Source organism: Dendrobates tinctorius, unplaced genomic scaffold (genome assembly GCF_039654945.1).
Source record: "Dendrobates tinctorius isolate UK_male_01 unplaced genomic scaffold, ASM3965494v1 ptg000070l, whole genome shotgun sequence".
Lineage (NCBI taxonomy): Eukaryota > Metazoa > Chordata > Amphibia > Anura > Dendrobatidae > Dendrobates > Dendrobates tinctorius.
The window spans coordinates 43,007,406-43,026,413 of NW_027361738.1; the positions used below are offsets into that span (position 1 = coordinate 43,007,406).

At 42.6% G+C, this 19,008-nt stretch overlaps 1 protein-coding gene across 2 annotated transcripts in view; it reads right to left on the minus strand.

The window, feature by feature from the left end:
• Window positions 1-19,008, minus strand: part of PTPRN2 (protein tyrosine phosphatase receptor type N2) — a 1,309,069-nt gene that overhangs the window by 464,789 nt on the left and 825,272 nt on the right. For both annotated transcript variants that reach the window (XM_073581608.1, XM_073581607.1), the window contains one exon: window positions 10,360-10,424. In XM_073581608.1, the coding sequence (XP_073437709.1) occupies window positions 10,360-10,424 (65 nt within the window). The remainder of the gene's footprint in view (window positions 1-10,359; window positions 10,425-19,008) is intronic.

Genomic DNA, 19,008 nt, shown 5'->3' on the forward strand with positions numbered 1-19,008 from the left:
AAAAAATGTTTAAAAATAAAAAAAATTAAAAAAACCTAAAAGTTCAAATCACCCCCCTTTCGCCCCAATCAAAATAAAACAGTAAAAAAAAATCCCACATACACATATTAGGTATCGCTGCGTTCAGAATCGCCCGATCTATCAATAAAAAAAAAGCATTAACCCGATCGATAAACGGCGTAGCGAGAAAAAAATTCAAAACGCCAGAATTACATTTTTTTGGTCACCAAGACAATGCATTAAAATGCAATAACGGGCGATCAAAAGAACGTATCTGCACAAAAGTGATATCATTAAAAACATCAGTCCGGCACGGAAAAAATAAGCCCTCACCCGACCCCAGATCATGAAAAATGGAGACGCTACGGGTCTCGGAAAATTTTTTTTTTTTTTAGCAAACTTTGGAATTTATTTTCACCACTTAGATAAAAGAGGACATAGACATGTTTGTTTAGCATCTAGTGAACCCAACAAAAAAGCCAAGCAAAAAACAAGTGTGGGATTGCACTTTTTTTGCAATTTCACCGCACTTGGAATTTTTTTCCCGTTTTTCCCGTTTTTGAGTACACGATATGGTAAAACCAATGAGGTCATTTAAAAGTACAACTCGTCCCGCAAAAAATAAGCCCTCACATGGCCATATAAACGGAAAAATAAAAAAGTTATGGCTCTGGAAAGAAGGGGAGGGAAAAATGAAAATGTAAAACCAAAAATACCCCTGGTCGTTAAGGGGTTAAGGTTCGTTCCACCTTTATATACTTACCTTTATGGTATCCCACAAACGGCCCTGATATTTATGCCCTCTTTCTACCACAGACTATTATCTTCTCAGCGACATCATATGTGAGATTCTCACATGACCATTCAAACTTTCCCTAGGTATGTCGGCATCTCATTATCAGATCAGATACATACTGTATTTATGCAATTTGGATTGTCTCTACAATGATTATTTATCAGCTGCCATATTACTGACCTATGCTTATCGCATGTATTTTGTATATACTTTCGTTATGTATTTTCTGCACTACTTTATTTTTAGTTTTTATTTTTCATTTTATTTTGTTTTCCTCCGTAGTACACTGATGAAGGTCTATCACGAAAACCGAAACATCTGTAACTAGTGGCTACTGTATGTATTAAAATTTCGTTCTCACATCAGAATCTCATGAGTGTGCCCAGTATTTGATATATATCCTAAAGGTTTGGGAACCTACTGCTTGGCACCTCTCCCACTGGCTGTGCTAACATTTACCCATATTCTATGAGCAGTATGGACTTGACAGCGTAAACCTGCAGCAGTATTGGCAGTGCCGACCGGCTTTTTTTCTTCATGCGTTTTTATGAGATTTATGGGGGATTATTTTAGTGATTCGTTTTTATTGGATCAATTGTAGGGTTTCTTTATACCATTTTTTGAAATAAGTATAATATTTTGATATATTTGTTATGATTCTTTTGGGAGTGGAATGAAAAGCAACATTCATCATGGCAGCGCAGTGGCTCAGTGGTTAGCGCTGTTGCTTTGCAGCATTGTGGACCTGGGTTCAAATCCCACCAAGGACAACATCTGTAGGGAGTTTGTATGCTCTCCCATGTTTGGATGGGTTTATGATGCCCTCAGTACCAATTGAGATTTTTTCAAAAAAGTCAACATTTTATTATTTTTCATAGAGGAACACAGAAAATCAATAAGAGGCACAAACTCATATTTGGAAATCAATATTATAGTAGGATGATACTGAAGAAATTTATAGTGGCCTAACTGGAAGAGCTTGTGAGGGGTGATGATGGTGATTTGTAATTTGCATTAATTGCTCTCAAAGTGTCGAGAATAGAGAATACCAAATGCAAAGCACTTAATAAAAAGAGAAGACTGGAGAAAAGAAAACAAAAAGGGAGATACTGTGTGGGTCAGAGGCCCATATGGGATAACACTTGAATTTCAATAGAAATGAAGCACATCGCAAAGTAAGAAGAGATGTTGAGTAAGAGGCGAAGGGAACTCAACGCAAAAGATTATTATCTCATTATGTTCCTGTGAGGGCCCGGCACACCCTGGCAAGCGCCGGGGTCCTGAGCAGGCATGGTGGCCCACTCACTGTCGGGGACACCAGTGCGGTATGAGGGCCCGGTGCCAGCGCCCGTGAGTGGCCCCCCCTTGCTCAGGGCCTCGATACACTAGTGTGAATAAATCATAAGCGACCGTGGGGCGGGATCTGTGGCCGCGCGATATGAAGGCCAAGATGTGATCTGAGAGCACGGGCACGTCGGGCAGCGCTAACTGCGCATGCCCACGAAACTATAGTACAGCGCAGGCGCCAACATTTCAAAAGAACACTGTGGAGGCGGCGCCAAATACGAAATGACTGATGGATGCGAGGCGTCTGTCAGAGGGGGAAAGACCTGCCCCCCTGTCAAAATTCAGGCATTTTTGAACAATTTTTTAAACGATTATTTCTGCGGTGGAAGGGACGCTAAGTAAAAGAGCCACCTTGACAGAATGCAGCATTAGTGCTGCACAAGGTGGCTCTTTTATTTAAAAACGCCTGGGGGGGTGACAGGTTCCCTTTAAGTGGAACCTGTAGATCAACCAACTAACCCCTTGATCCAGGGGAGCACAGATCTGTTAATCTGTGTTGGGTACATTAGGACATATAGGTATTATTTTAGACATTAGGAGTCCAGGTCCATGGAAGTGTGGACACTGATCTGGAGCAAGTATCCAGACAGTGCTATAGACCCTGAGCTTCGATTTAGAGCAGTGTAAGAGGTCAAGGATCAGAGCATGGGCCACCTCCAAATAATATAACTGACAGTCAAGCAAGTCAACCCCATCAACATCCTTAGGTCTAAAGAATATTTCTCTTCAGATCCTCAGGAAGCCAGTGGAGAAAAGGTAATGACCAAAACAACTCTAGATATGCAACCATCAAGAAGAGGAGTTGCAAGGGGGATGGTCTGTAATAAATACAGCATTCTGGGCAATAAGGTAAATTAAGGATGCTGATCCGCCAAACCAGGAAAATTCTCTGCGGTTCCAGGAATCAAGTTCACCACTGAACTTAGACAATATGGGGAGAAGATTTACCGTGAAATGCTTGGAAAGGTCAGAGGTAATTCTGAAGTAATGCTGTTAGGTTATTTTGATACCAATTGTGGAAAAATGTACATTTATTACCATTTAAAAAAACAAAAACATAATATTAATAATAATATTATTAATAATATACTTGTATGTATATATGTTAGGGTCGGCGGAACGCACCAGATATAAATAATAGGAGGTGCGTTCGCCGCCCGGGGTCCACCATGCGGTAGATGGTACGACCGCTGCTGGACAATGGCAGATGTACCAAAAGGTAAAGTACTGCGCTCGGGTTAACGTCACCCGAACGCTAAGAGCGGCTCTGTTCAGACACAGAGTCGCTTGGCAGTAATAAATATAAGGACGCGGGCCCTGTTAACTTCACAGGAAGTCCAGCGGGTGGCATGGCAGCCGCAACCGCCAATAGATGCTGCTACCGCAGCGCGGCAATAACTAAAGCTGCTGGACGACGGCGCCGGGAGGCGGGACACCGTCGGACGCTAGTGTGCAGTGCAGGAGGCACAATGGCGTGTAGCTTGCCACAATCTGGAGCTGACTAACCAACACTCTGTCACCATTCGTATTGTCAGAGGGAAGGGGTTTCTTAATAAGTCAGTCACCAGTCAATGCATCCATCACCATACACACACAGCATAATATGCTACACTAGCGCATGGCCAAGCCGCCATGTGGGCTTTTTATAGCCATGCGCTTCCGGAACCTTCCAGTACCCTGGGAAGGACCAATCAGATCCGACATAGGACCTGAACATGTGACCCCTGCTCTCCACTGAGAGGTCACCTTGCGGGCATACCCAGTAGCACAGCATTAGGACTTAGCCTCTGGAGCGGTTCCCTGCAGAGCAGGTTGCGCTACCATTGCTGCACCTGAGGTGGCAGCAACATCCAGGCTGTCAGAGCAAGTCTGAGCAGCACCCGGAGCGGTCGGAGGAAAATGGGAGACCGCTGGATGTCTGGCTCTGGATTCCTGCTGTGCAGTGTCAGGAATCCGCCGCCTAACAATATATATATATTATGTGGCATGGCGACTGGTCATGTAATGATGGGCGGTATGTATCGCAGAGGTGGGTGGCCTTGTGATGGAATCCTCGGCGTTTTTTTGCTCAGCAGATCTACTGCTGAAGGTTTTTGCTATAGATTGGGAGGCTTCCAGGTGACTTGGAGAGATGGGTGGTCCAGCCACCTACATACCCACCCAAGGGGTGTGTCTGAATACCCAAGATGAAGTCTGTATGTGGTTGTGTATGTTCAAGGACCTGTGGTGATGTCATGATCACCTCACCAGTGCATGTGATGTCACCTCACCTGTGGGTATGGTTAAGGCTACCTAATGGAGCCTGTGTGTTTGAGCACATGGTGCAGTGCTGGCTAAGCTGAGCCAGAGGAAGGAGGCCTGTGAGACACCTCTGGGGTGGATGGGCTGAAACCGTGAGTGATACTGACTGAGGTCAGTGAGAGACATTGTGGGATACCTCTGAGGATGAGGTATCCGGGAACCTGTGTGGCTGACACCAACAGGTAACTGACAGGAATACGTGTTATGATGACCGGGATCAGAATGAGACTGTTTATTGGAGACCTCTGAGGACGAAAGGTATCCGGGAACCTGTGTACCCGATGCTAACAGGTAACGGAGAGGAATCCGTGTTGTGCTGACCAGGGTCAGTGAAAGACTGTGTTTAGGCTATAGAGCCTGCGTGCTGGATATGTCACAGCCTGTATGCCCACAGGTCTGAGGGAACAAAGTCCTGTTTATAGACATTGTTATTTTGTTTTTCCAGATCTAAAGGCTGACTTACTCTGTGTTTGTGCTGCTGGGGATATGGAGCAATAAACCCAGGTGAACTTTTAAGAAAAATTGAGCCCTCCTGTATGTTATATCGCTGCTAAGCAAGTACACCCCAACCTGCTAGTGATAACTACGTCACAATATCTATATATCTATATATAACTCATATACAGTATCTATATCTATATCTATATATATATACTGTATATATACAGTGGATTGTAAAAGTTTGGGCACCCCTGGTCAAAATTACTGTTAATGTGAACATTTAAGCAACTTGAAGATTAAATCATCTCAGGCTGGTTTCACACTTGCGGTTTTTTGCGCTGTATTTTAGCGCTAAAAAACGCATGCGTTTTTTTTCCCTATATTTTGCATGGGATGCGCTTATGTGTGTATACGCATGCGTTTGTATGCGTTTTTCCGCGCATGCGTTTTTTTGTGGTGTGCGCTCGGGCACACAAAATGCATCCTGTTGTATTTTTTGGGCGTCCGACTTGCCTCAAAAAAACGCATGCGCGCGCAATGCGTTTTTTTTACAGCAAGACACCCATTATAAGTCTATGGGTGCGCATATGTGCGCATTGGCATGCTCATGTATGCGTTTTTTTGCGCATGCGTTTTTTTGTTGACCATTAGTTAGACAATGGAATTTAGGGGTTTGGGTTAGAGTTAGGGTTAGTTAAGGGGGTTTAGGGTTAGGGTTTGGGTTAGGGTTAGTATGGTTTGGTTAAGGGTTAGGGTTTAGGGTTAGTTAGGGTTTAGGGTTAGGGTTTGGGTAGGGTTTGGTTAAGGGTTAGGGTTAGTATGGTTTGGTTAAGGGTTAGAGTTAGGGTCAGGGTTAGGGTTAGGGTATGGTTTGGTTAAGGGTTAGGGTTAGGGTCAGGGTTAGGGTTAGTAAAGTCATGGTTTGGGTTAGTGTGAGGGGCCAACTAATGTTGGAAAAAAACACAAACGCGGTAAAAAAGCACTAAAAACGCATACAAACGCATAAAAACGCTGCGTTTTTTTCATGCATGCTCATAAAAATGCTTGAAAAAAACGCAGCATTTGTATGCATTTGTATGCATTTTTTCTATGCATTTTTTTGCGGGAAAAACACGCTGCAAAACAAAGCAAGTGTGAAAGTAGCCTAAAAGGGATAAAGTTAAAGATTACACATTTCCTTTGAATTTTAGGCAAAATATATATATTGCTGTTTTTTACATTTTAAAAATTACAAAAGGAAAGTGGGCTGATGCAAAATTTTGAACACCCTTGGAGACTTGTGTGTTCAGATAACTTTGGCCAAAGTTCCAGACCTCACTTAGCTTGCTAGGATTATGGCTTGTTCACTGTCATTGTTCAGAAAAGGCCAGGTGATGCAAATTTCCCAGATTTATAAAAACCCAGCCTCCTCTAACCTGGTGCCAAATAACAGCAGCCATGGTTTCTTCTAAGCAGCTGCCTAGGACTCTGAAAATGAAAATGGTGGAGGCCCACAAAGCAGGAGAAGGTTATAAGAAGATAGCAAAGTGTTTTCAAGTTGCCCTTTCCTCAGTTTGAAATGTATTTAAGAAATAGCAGTTAACAGGAACAGTGGAGGTCAAGATAAGTAAGGTCTCAAAGACCAAGCAAAATTTCAGTGAGAGCTGCTTATAGGATTGCTAGAGAGGCAGATCAAAACCCCCACTTGACTGCAAAATGGCAGTCAGGGTACCTCTGTCTAGCACACGTAGGGTGTGCGGCCCTCCAAAGAAATGTCTCCCCACACCATTAGAGACCCACTGCCAAATCAGTCATGCTGGAGGATGTTGCATGCAGCAGAACATTCTCCACGGCATCTCCAGACTCTGTCACATTTGTCACATGTGCTCAGTTTGAACCTGCTCTCACACGTGAAGAGCACAGGGCGCCAATGTTGAATCTGTCAGTTTTGGTGTTCTCTGCCAAATGTCAATTGCCCTGCACAGTGTTGGGCAGTAAGCTCAAAACCCACTTGTGGATGTTGGACTTTCATACCTCCCTCATGGAGTCTATTTCGGAGAGTTTTTGCACAGACATATGGATGTTAGTGGCCAGCTGGAGGTCATTTTGCAGGGCTCTGGCACTGCTTCTCCTGTTCCTCCTTGCACAAAGGAGGAGGTAGTGGTCCTGCTGCTGGGTGGTTGCCCTCCTACCGCCCTCTCCATACCTCCTTGTGTACTAGCCTGTCTCCTGGTATCTGCTCTATGCTTTAGACACTGTGCTGACACACAGCTACCCTTCTTGCCACAGCTCACATTGATGTGCCATCCTGGAGGAGCTGCACTACTTGAGCAACTTCTGTTGGTTGTAGAATCTGCCTCATGCTACTGTATAGTACCTCTAGGAGTGAGAGCAATGACAAAATGCAAAAGTGACCAAAACAATAGCCAAAAAAGGTTGAGAACAGAGAAATGGCCTGTGTGCACCCCCTGCAGAACCACTCCTTTATAGGGGTTGTCTTGCTAATTGCCTGTCATATTTCCCTGTTGTCTTTTCCATTTGCACAACAGCAGGAGAAATTGATTCACAATCAGTGTTGTTTCATAACTGGACAGGTAGATTTCACAGAAGTGTGATTGACTTGGAGTTATTGTGTGTTGTTTAAGTGTTCCCTTTATTCTTTTGAGCAGTGTATATATACAGTATATATATATATATATATATATATATATATATATATATACAGTATATATATATATATATATATATATAGTTATTTATATTTATTCATATATTTTGGTATTATTTTTTACATTTTTTTGTGGGGGAGAGACTAAGCCATTTTTTTAAATACATTGTTAAACTGCTTAGATAATTACGACTGAAAATGCTTCTCTTAGCTCAGCGGAAATCACACATGCATGTAAATTGCCGGAAAAGCAATCAAAATGGTAACCTAATGTAATACAATTATATATCTGTAGGTGGATAAGTAATGTATTCAGTTTGTCATGGAATACAGGAATATGATGACTTTTCAGCTGTCAATACTCAAGGATCTGAATACAGAATAAGCAAAATGTGCATAGTGCACCCACATTACTGAATAATCCAGATTCCCCAGATTAGATGGAGTGGTCAGGGTCCGTGTAATCAGCGCATTTTACTATCACTTTCTTGATTTATAAAAAAAAAATGCTTTTCGTACCATGTTAACCAGTTGAAAAAAAAGACAACAAAGGTAGACTGTTTTGAAATAGAAACATCTACAAGATTATTATTTTGGAACAATAAGAGAAAATAGAAACACGTCACCACTTCTGTATTTATCACCCACTCCTGGTTTTGGCTTACAAATATGGATGTAAAATACTGAACGTGTAAACGTGGCCTTACTGGGAGCAATCAGCAATCAATTTTTATTAAACACAGAGACTTCCAATGACTGATTGATACAAGCAGACTGATATCTATACTTTAGCATTGCCCAACATTTATATTCACTTTGATACAAAACTGGTCTTGCAAGGTTAATTCTCAGCAGATTAATATTTGCACAGTGCCAAGTAATAATGATCATCCACAGAGAAAAATTAGAAGCAAGTTGCAGTCTCACTTTCCAAAATGGACATACATAGAAAGTTTTGCAAATGTTCCAAAGGAAAAAATGTTCATAAAGTATCAAAATTTAATCAATCATACAAAACCAAGCCAAAAGGGGAAATTTACTAAATGAATTGCACTCAGAGGATATGGCATGTGACAAAAGTTGTTATGTGGATCAGAGAAGTAGTACAATTGTGAAATCTGCACATCAATACTTGCATAAGATTTGGATCAATTAGACATAATTAGCATAATTTTCTCTAAACTGATGTTTTTAAGAATAAGAATTAAAAATTCCCCAATGTGTCAATGATAAGATTTTCTGCTACTAATAATATAAAATTTACCAATCTAGAAGCACTTTCATAAAACAAGACACTCCATGGGGCAATATCTCAAGTTTGATGCTAACAATCTTAGTAACATAATATGGCAGAAAAAGTTCATCCAGACCAAACAATTTTTCAACAATGTTATTCTAGAAGAAGGCAAAGCCTCTGCATGGCAGAAGCCAATTTTCCTCTATGATTATGGTAAAACCTTTGTATCCTTGATGTAAGTACTGTAGACAATACTTTATCTATGGGCCATTAGTTTGCTCTCTAAAAGTTTTTAACAGGTTCACTATTTCACAATTGGCACAAAGCATCTTAATATTTATTTAAGTCTCTGAAAAACAAACCTTAAAGGGGTTTTCCAGGACTTTAACCTTGATGACCTATCCTTATGATAGGTCATGTATGTCTGATCGTGGGGGGAACCCTCGCCGATCTGTTGTTTCCGCTGTCGTCGTTGGCCAGAACTAATTAGTTGCGGAGCTGCACAGCTCCATCGACGTAGTGGCAGCGGCCGGGTACTGCACATCCACCCCTATTTCTTTGAAAGGGGGGCAGATATGCATTACCCGGCTGTGGTCACTATTCTGGCAACAGAACTGTGCAGCATCCGCAACTGAGCCGTTAAGCCCGCCACCAACGTCAGGAACAGTAGATCGGCAGGGGTGCTGGGTGTCAAACCCCGAATGATCAGACATTAATGACCTATCCTAAGGAAGGGCCATCAATGTTAAAGTATCAAACTACTCCTTTAAGATTTATACTCTCGATTTTTCCAATGCAGCATGACAATTTAAAAAAGCACTCCCAACAAACTTTTTATTGCTTAAACCCGTATAAATGCATATGTAATATAGTGTAAGTGCAGTAATATACTCACCAATCGCTGTCTCCCTTGGTTTACAGAGCCGCTTTAGTCCTCTTCTGGGTCACATGACAGCTATTCTGACTTGTTGGCTCACACAGGGCACTAGAACTTACAATGTCAGTTGTAAAGCGCCAGAACAAGACTTTATAGACTTACTGTTATGGACTGACCTGGTATTGCAACCAGTAGGGGCAGAACCGGCAGATAGTGTAGACAGGAATAGCCAGAGGTCAGTACACAGAAGTAGCAGCAGACTTGTAGCTCAATAATCTTGCAAGGAAGGAAGCGCAATGCCAAGTTTAAGTAGGGTTTTTAATCAGGGAGCAGCCAATCAGGAACTCAGGATGGGGTCCGTAAGGAACTCAGGGAGGAGACAATCAGAAACAACACTGGTACGTGTATCTGGATTAGCAAGGAAGTGTCAGACGAGCTGAATAGCTAAGAGGGAAGAGCTGCCGCACATTGTAATAGAGACTTCGGGCTCACAGATACTGCTCAGTGTGAACAGCAATCACTTGACTCAAAAAAGGAACTCTTGGAAGATGGCTATCAATGATATTACTACACTTACAATACACTACATACACACATAGGTTTAGGTAATAAAAAAGTTTAGTGGGAGTGCTTCTTTAAGTTAGTAAGAGCATTGAAATAGTAGATAACTGTCTACATAAAACACATAAACGAAAGAAAATATTAGGTCCTACCTCAGCAACCCCAGTTTGCAGGATTCTTAGACCTGTGGATTTTTCAAACTTTTCTTTATTGTCAGCTATTAGGATGAGAGAAAAAAGCAAAAGGTTATTTGAATGTAGAGAGCTTAGAACAAAAACTCACCGAATGTCTGCCCTTCTTTATAACAATGTACTCTATCAGTACTTATCAGCAGACAGAGAGAGGACTACTACGAAAGACAACTATCCTAATTATATTCCATTCCTATTGTGACCATTGACACGGCAAAGTATTATTTTACTAGGGACATAAGACAAAGCATGAGCATGATAGCTAGCCATTGTGATTAGCATGTCAGGCAGAATATGCATCCTTTCCAAAACTATTATTGTCACAACACCTACATGGCAGCTGTGTCAGGCCATTAGCGCCCTTTGCACAAATGCATAATACCAGGGATCTTTATACAGACATAATGTAATAGCAGCAGTGATTTGCCTTAAAGCACCATACTAATTTTGACTGTAATCTGCAACCTCCTAACAATGTTAAAATTGTGATAAATTCTCTTAGAAGCAGGAGCATTTCAATGTGTACATGGGTGGGGAGACCTCACTGGGGACATAAACACAAAAATTGCTTTGCCAATTGATGTCAATGAAATAGTGAAAAAGGCTCTCTCAAAAATATCTGACAGGGTGCCATTACACTCAATAGACCACCTGGAGGCTGCCTTAGCAGATACCAGCCTTGAGAGCACCATATTTTGCAAATCAGCTTATATAGTACCCCAGAACCAGTGCAGTATGGACACATTTTTTATTTGGAACTGGACACACAATTTAAAAGGTCCTACAGAGCAGAATATATATTTTTGTAATTCTCCTTTCCGTCACAGAGATATTAGCAATCAAGGTATTTGACACCTAAACATTTAATGAATATTTCACTGGGGGCATGTACTTCTTCCTCTTTCTGATGCTGACCAATCATAAGCAGGCAGCAAAACACTGGTGAAAGAAGAACACCCTCCACAATAGTTTAGAACAAGCTCAGTGTGAGCCATGTATTGACAAACAGTCTACTCTCCTCACTGAGGAGTAATGACTGTGCTGAGACACAGCAGACCTTGGTGTGATTAACAACTTTCAGCTTTTCACCTCCAGCAGTCAGTGATGGGGGAGGATCAATGCTGCAGAGATGAGTCTCATTATAAACACTTCTAAAAAAAGGAACACCAAACACAATTGGGTCTTATCCCAGAAAAAAACACAGTAGGTGAAACACATGATATTGCTCACCTACTGGGGTTGTCTAACCCACAACAAAGGTCTTAGAGCACCTTCCAAACTAGAAACATGTTGTGTGAGGCAAGAACTGAGAAGAAAGGGGGTGCTTGTGTTAGGCGTCGGGTTCCTGTCGCTGCACAGCGGGAATGCCGAGTCTTGCTTCCGGCGGTTTCCCATTCCTCTTCAGCCGCAGAGGAGGCTGCTCAGCAGACTCATCGGTCCCAGTGCTCTGCCCAGACTAGGTCTGTGGGTTTGGTTGCTGCTGCCACCTTTGGTACAGCTATAGGAATGCATGCTTGTCAGCAGCGAGCTACTCCAGGGACTAAGTCCTCCATTCAGTCCACTGAGCTTGCCCTTGGGCCGATCTCCCATTGGAGATCGGAGGTCACATGCTCAGGTCCTTCTCCAGCTTGGATTGGACCATCAGGAAGGTCCCGGAAGGACGCTGCTATAAAAGGGTCGCATGGCCGCTCGGCCATGCGCTAGTATAGACTGCATTACCAGACTATGAGGAGTGAGTGTTGTATGCATGTATGAATGTCTCTGGTGAAAGACTCATTAAGAAAGCCCTACCCTTGGTATGCATGTGTTGTGCAGCCTAGCCTGTTAAGTGCCCAGGCTTAGGTGTAGGTAGAGGCAGAGTCTGAGACTGGCATCAGTGTCCACCGGTGGCTCTGCACGCCACAGTGCACGTACTCAACACTCTACCATAGTCAGCATCTACAGTGGCGTCCGCAGGTGCGACGCCGTGCGCTCAGAAGGTCTAGAGGGACTCTGACCCCGTGTTCTTGTTTCAGAGTTCTGTGACCGCATTCTGTGCGCTCTGTTGCCAAGCTCTGTGAGCTAAACAGACTCTGGTATTTATGTTCTGCGGTAGTGCGGCTCTGTGAGTTAACAGAGTTCGCCCTGTCCACACCGGGTGACGTTAATCCGCGTGTGTTCTTCCTTTATATCGCCATATAGCGGCAGCCATTACCTAGCAGCAGTATACCACCTCTGCACGGTGGACCCTGGGTTGCAATCGCACTTTCTCATATTTTATATTTAGTGCGATCCGCAACCCTAACAGCTTGTCTGTGCTGTTCTCCTGGTTTCTTCCTTAACATCAGCAGCGCGGGCAATCATCCCCTTTTTCCTCATTTCTTATGAAAACATCAAGTACCTCTCCTCTCAAATTCAAATGAACGATATTGGCAGGGAATTTTCTTCGCATAGAATGTGTCTTTCAAGGTAGGAAAGTGTGGGAACCCCTATTCTAGAGTTAATATAACAATAATAATTTTTATTTACATAGCGCCAACATATTCCGCAGCACTTTACAATTGAAATTACGTAGTGTAAAGCGTTTCCTGCTCTGAGGAATCTGATAGAGTCATACATGTATGAACAACCATTTATTCAGATGACCACCATGTAATATACATTTCTTGGACTAGATTCCAGGACTAATCTCTGTACTATGTACTGTGTTTTCTTTTTTTCATCCTTATTTCAGTCTACTGCCTTAGTAAGCTATCAATAAAAAAACGAGGATCAAACTTTTGTTCTTAAAAAAAATCCTTATTTTTTCATTCTCTAGGATTAAGCACAAGCTGAAAATGTCTGAGAATCTCATTATTTTTAAATCAAATCTTTCTCTTTTCATATTACAGTTCTACAATTTATCCTGAATAGAAAAGGACACATTTTAGAATTTAATTTCTTTTTCCTAATAAAAGTAGAACTCATTTGGAACATTCAAAGCAATGGGCAACATAAGACCTCGTTTTGTATTTGTGTGAAACAAAGGGGTTTTGAAATACAAAAAATGAAGCCCTTCAAAATTAAATTCACAGATGAAGGATATGCAAATTACCTGAAGAAGCAGAACCCTATAATGTTCTCAAAATTCTGCAACAGCCTGTTTAATTAGTATTTTAATTTATCGGAATAATTCCTTACACTTGACAATTTATTCAGTAATCCATATAATTAAGCACGTTTCTACACTGAAATATTTAGTCAGCACCCTGAATTATAACCTCTGGGAATTTCGGGAAGCGGTTTCTAACAACGGAATATAGCCTTTGCCCTCTCTGCCATGTCTAGTGGTTCCAGTATTGATGGGAATAAGGGGGTCAAGATGATTGGTAAGATGATACATGTAGGTGATCAAACTGAAATTTGCAGCTCTTAATGAAAAAAAAAACAGAATGAATAAAAGTTCAGAAACAAGAAACAGAAACATTTAAATTCCTTTTATTTGACATTTAATACACCAAGAAATCTCATAATCCAATAATGCAGAATAAGGAATTATTCAGATGTTCATAACACTGAACAGACCAAACCAGTAGCTGGTGTATATCTCACTGGCCCATAAGCAAAATATGGCTAGTCTGTTGACTCCGCCTATTAAGTAGACCACATTTTAAAGGGAAGTTGTCACCATTTCCGATATATCTGTTTTAATAAATGTTTGTATTACCTAATGAAATGAATAACAATTTTGAAGGTTGTTTCCTTAACTATTTCTGGACTGCCCATAGACTTTAAATGTCTGGGTAATCCTCTCTTATTCTTGCTTTGAAGTTCTAAAACTTCACTGCAGTCTTATCAGCTTTCACAAAATTGATGAATGTCATCTGGGAGACACAGCCCAACTCCACATAGAGAAGATAATCATGTTTTATCATGTTTCCTTTCTCTGTGTACACAGCATTGAACTAGTGCTGTGTATATAGATTAAGAAGCACTCACCGTGCTTTCATCTCCGAACCCAGTGACCATGTGATCACTCGGTGCAATGAGTGAGCTATCAGTGTGTCAAGAGTGGGAGAAGAGGGTTGCATTGCCAATCCAACACAATGGGCAGCACTTTGAACACATTTTATAAGTGGTCATAAACTTGTAAATAACTCATGAACGAATAAAGTTCCGTTAAAACCAAGCACATCATTGCTTTTCTTGTGAAATTCTCAATAAGCTTGATGTTTCACATGACCCTCTTCCCATTGAAAAAATAAAGTTGGATCCAAAATGGCTGACTTCAAAATGGCAGCCATGGACACCACCCATTTTGAAAAGTTTCCTGTTATGATGAATCACCGAAGGAGGAAAAAACAAAATACTAGCTAAGTCCAGAAAAACCAGAGAAGTTGGCAGCTATCGGATTGCAGACCCCTGAACCTATCCACAACAACTAGCAGTAGCCGTGGGGGGTTCCTACGGTGCCCTAGACCCCTCGATCACAGCTGGAGAACTACATAGCCTAAAGACAGAAAGGGGAAAAACTAAACTGCCCCAGAGCAGACCCCAAAGCAATAGGCAGCCCCCAACATATAATGATGGTGAAGCAAGATGAAAACACTAACACAGATAGAAAGATAGGTTGAGCAAATGATGGGGCCCAAGTTAACTAAATAGGACAGGATAGGAAAGCTGCTGTCTGCCATCCGCAAAAACCCTATCCAAAATGAGCCGACTGATAGGAAAAACAGGCCCTGAAGTCGCTAGGCTTCAAAAGACTATATCAGCACTCAGGTATATTCTGAAGACAGAGCAAAAGATCAACAGATCAGAGACAAAAATGGAATTCAGCTCACTCCCGGCCGGGGATGGCAGAACTCCCAAAAAACAAGGCAAAACAAAAACAAAACTGAAGAGTACAAAGCAGAGCAGAAAAACTTAAGCTTTGAGACGCAGGAATCAGACTGGTCTCCAAGAAACCAGCAGGATCACCAGCAAGGCAGAAAGGCGTCTGCTGCCTTATATCCAGTCCTCAATTCCAGCCACCCAGTCATCATCTAGCTGCCCAGGTGTTTGGTAATCAGCCTCACTACCTTCCTTCACCAGAGGAGGGAGTTCATCAGACCTCAATGGTGAAGGGAAAAATGAACTCACAACAGTACCTCCCCCTTGAGGAGGGGTCACCGAACCCTCATCCATGCCACCAGGGCGATCCGGGTGAGCCCGATGAAAGGCACGAACCAATCTTTCGGCATGAATATCAGAGGCAGAGACCCAGGAATTATCCTCCTGACCATAACCCTTCCACTTAACCAAATACTGGAGTCTCCGTCTAGCCAGACGGGAATCCAGTATCTTCTCTACCTCATATTCCATGTTACCTTCAACCAATATAGGGTCAGGAGGTGCCACCACAGGATCTACTGGTTCAACAAACTTCTTCAAAAAGGACTTATGAAACACATTATGAATTTTAAATGTGACAGGAAGAGCCAACCGAAAAGAGACCGGATTAATAATCTCCAAAATCTTGTAAGGTCCAATAAATCTAGGCTTAAACTTAGGAGAAGCCACCTTCATAGCGATATTTTTTGATGACAACCAAACGATATCACCCACCTTAAACTGGGGACCAACGGTACTACGCCGGTTGGAAAACCGCTGGGCCTTTTCCTGGGAGAGAGACAACTTATCCACTACTTGGTCCCAGATCTGGTACATTCTCTCCACCACAGTGTCATCACCTGGGCAGGCAGAAGGCTCCACCTGCCCTGAAGAAAATCGAGGGTGAAACCCAATGTTACAAAAAAAAGGTGACATCAAAGTGGCAGAACTAGCTCTATTATTTAAAGCAAATTTGGCCAAGGGCAAAAATGAAACCCAATCATCCTGATCGGCAGAAATAAAACATCTCAAATACGACTCCAAAGTCTGGTTTGTTCTCTCCGTCTGCCCATTGGTCTGAGGGTGAAACGCAGAGGAGAAGGACAACTGAATTCCCAGCTTGGAACAGAAAGTCCTCCAAAATCTAGACACAAACTGAACTCCTCTGTCAGATACAATGTTCTCAGGAATCCCGTGCAAGCGAACCACCTGTTGCAAAAGCAAGGGCACCAACTCAGAGGAAGATGGCAACTTAGGGAGTGGTACAAGATGGACCATCTTAGAGAATCTATCACAAATCACCCAAATAACAGTCATTCTCTGAGAGACAGGCATATCAGAGATAAAATCCATTGAAATATGGGTCCATGGCCTCCTGGGCACCGGCAAAGGCATCAACAACCCACTAGAGCGAGAACAAGGTTTAGACCGGGAGCAAGTCCCACAGGACTGCACAAAATTCCTGACATCATGAGACAAGGCGGGCCACCAAAAAGACCGACTCACTAGATCTCTAGTACCAAAAATACCTGGATGACCAGCCAATGCAGAGCAATGAACTTCAGACATCACTCTCTTCCTCCACTGGTCAGGAACATACAACTTTCCACTGGGACAACGCTCAGGTTTGTCCTCCTGAAACTCTTCCAGAGCACGTCTCAAATCGGTTGAGATGGCAGAAAGAACTACCCCCTCACCTAAGATGGTAGCAGGCTTAGTCACAACAGGAGAATCAGCAAGGAAACTCCTAGAGAGGGCGTCTGCCTTGACATTCTTAGTGCCCGGAAGAAAAGAGACCACAAAATCAAAACGTGTGAAAAACAAGGCCCACCTAGCCTGTCTAGGATTCAAGCGCTTGGCCGACTCCAGGTAAATCAAATTCTTGTGGTCAGTAAGGACCACGACTTGGTGTTTGGCTCCCTCCAACCAATGTCTCCACTCCTCAAATGCCCATTTCATGGCCAACAGTTCCCGATTCCCCACATCATAGTTACGTTCGGATGGGGAGAACTTTCGGGAAAAGAAAGCACAAGGATTCATTTTAGATGTCACAGGATCTTTTGGGGACAACACCGCTCCTGCACCAATCTCAGAAGCGTCCACCTCCACCTGAAACGGGAGTGAGACATCAGGTTGCCGCAAAACCGGAGCAGAAGTGAATCTTCGCTTCAGCTCCTGAAAGGAAGAAACAGCCTCCGGAGACCAATTCAGCACATCAGCACCCTTCCTAGTCAAATCCGTCAATGGCTTGGCAATACCAGAAAAATTAGCTATAAATTTCCGATAAAAATTAGCAAAACCCAAAAACTTCTGGAGGGCCTTCAAAGAAGTGGGCTGAACCCAATCATAAATGGCCTGTACCTTGGCCGGGTCCATTTCAATAGTTGACGGAGACACAATAAATCCCAAAAATGAAATCCTCTGTACCCCAAAAAGGCATTTCGATCCCTTGACATACAGGGAATTCTTCCTCAAAATCCGGAACACAGTCCAAACATGTTCCACATGAGAGTCCCAATTCTTGGAGAAGATCAAAATATCATCCAGATAGATAATCAAAAATTTATCCACAAAGTCTCGGAATACATCGTTCATGAAGCACTGGAAGACAGAAGGGGCATTAGTGAGCCCAAAAGGCATCACCAGGTACTCAAAATGTCCTTCCGGAGTATTAAACGCCGTCTTCCATTCATCCCCATGCTTAATGCGAATAAGATTATACGCCCCCCTGAGGTCAAGCTTGGTAAACCAGCAAGCACCTTTAACTCTGGAGAATAGATCAGAAATCAGGGGTAACGGATACTGATATTTAACAGTAATTTTGTTGAGGGCACGATAGTCAATACAAGGCCTTAATGAACCATCCTTTTTAGCCACGAAAAAAAAAACAGCATCTAAGGGTGAAGAAGATGGTCTAATATGACCCTTCTCCAATGACTCCTTAATATAGGATCGCATAGCCTCGTGCTCAGGTACAGATAAATTGAAAAGCCGACCCTTGGGGAATTTACACCCCGGGTTCAGCTCAATTGCGCAGTCATAACTCCTATGAGGAGGCAAAGACGCAGACTTGCTCTCACTAAATACATCATAAAAGTCAGCCAAATAGTCAGGAACATCATGTGACTGGGGAGAGATAGAGAAAACAGGAGCATCACTAAGGGGACACCGACAACCCCAACTCACCACAGACAAAGATTTCCAATCCAGAACTGGATTATGGATTTGCAACCCGGGAAACCCCAGAACAATGGTATCATGCAAATTATGCAACACCAAAAATCTGCAATTTTCTTGATGGTCTGGGGCGACACGCATTACCACCTGGGTCCAAAACTGAGGTTTATTCTTCGCCAAAGGAGTAGCATCAATACCCCTCAAAGGGATAGGCGTCCGCAGAGGTGTCATAGGAAATCCACAACGTTTAGCAAAATCCAAGTCCATCAGGTTCAGAGCTGCTCCCGAATCCACAAAAGCCTTGGCGGAAAATGTGGACAGGGAGCAGATCAGAGTAATTGCCAGAAGAAACTTAGGTTGAACACCACCCACAGAAAACGTGTGTGCGCAAGGTTTCTCTCGTTTAGGGCAGACAGAAATAATATGCGAGGCATCTCCACAAAAAAAACACAGCTTATTACGCCTTCTGAACTCCTGACGTTGCGCCCTAGACAAAACTCTATCACATTGCATAGGTTCAGACATTTGTTCAACAGGTGGCAACATCTCTCGTGTAGTTTTCCGTTCATGTAAACGCCGATCCACCTGAATGGCTAATGACAT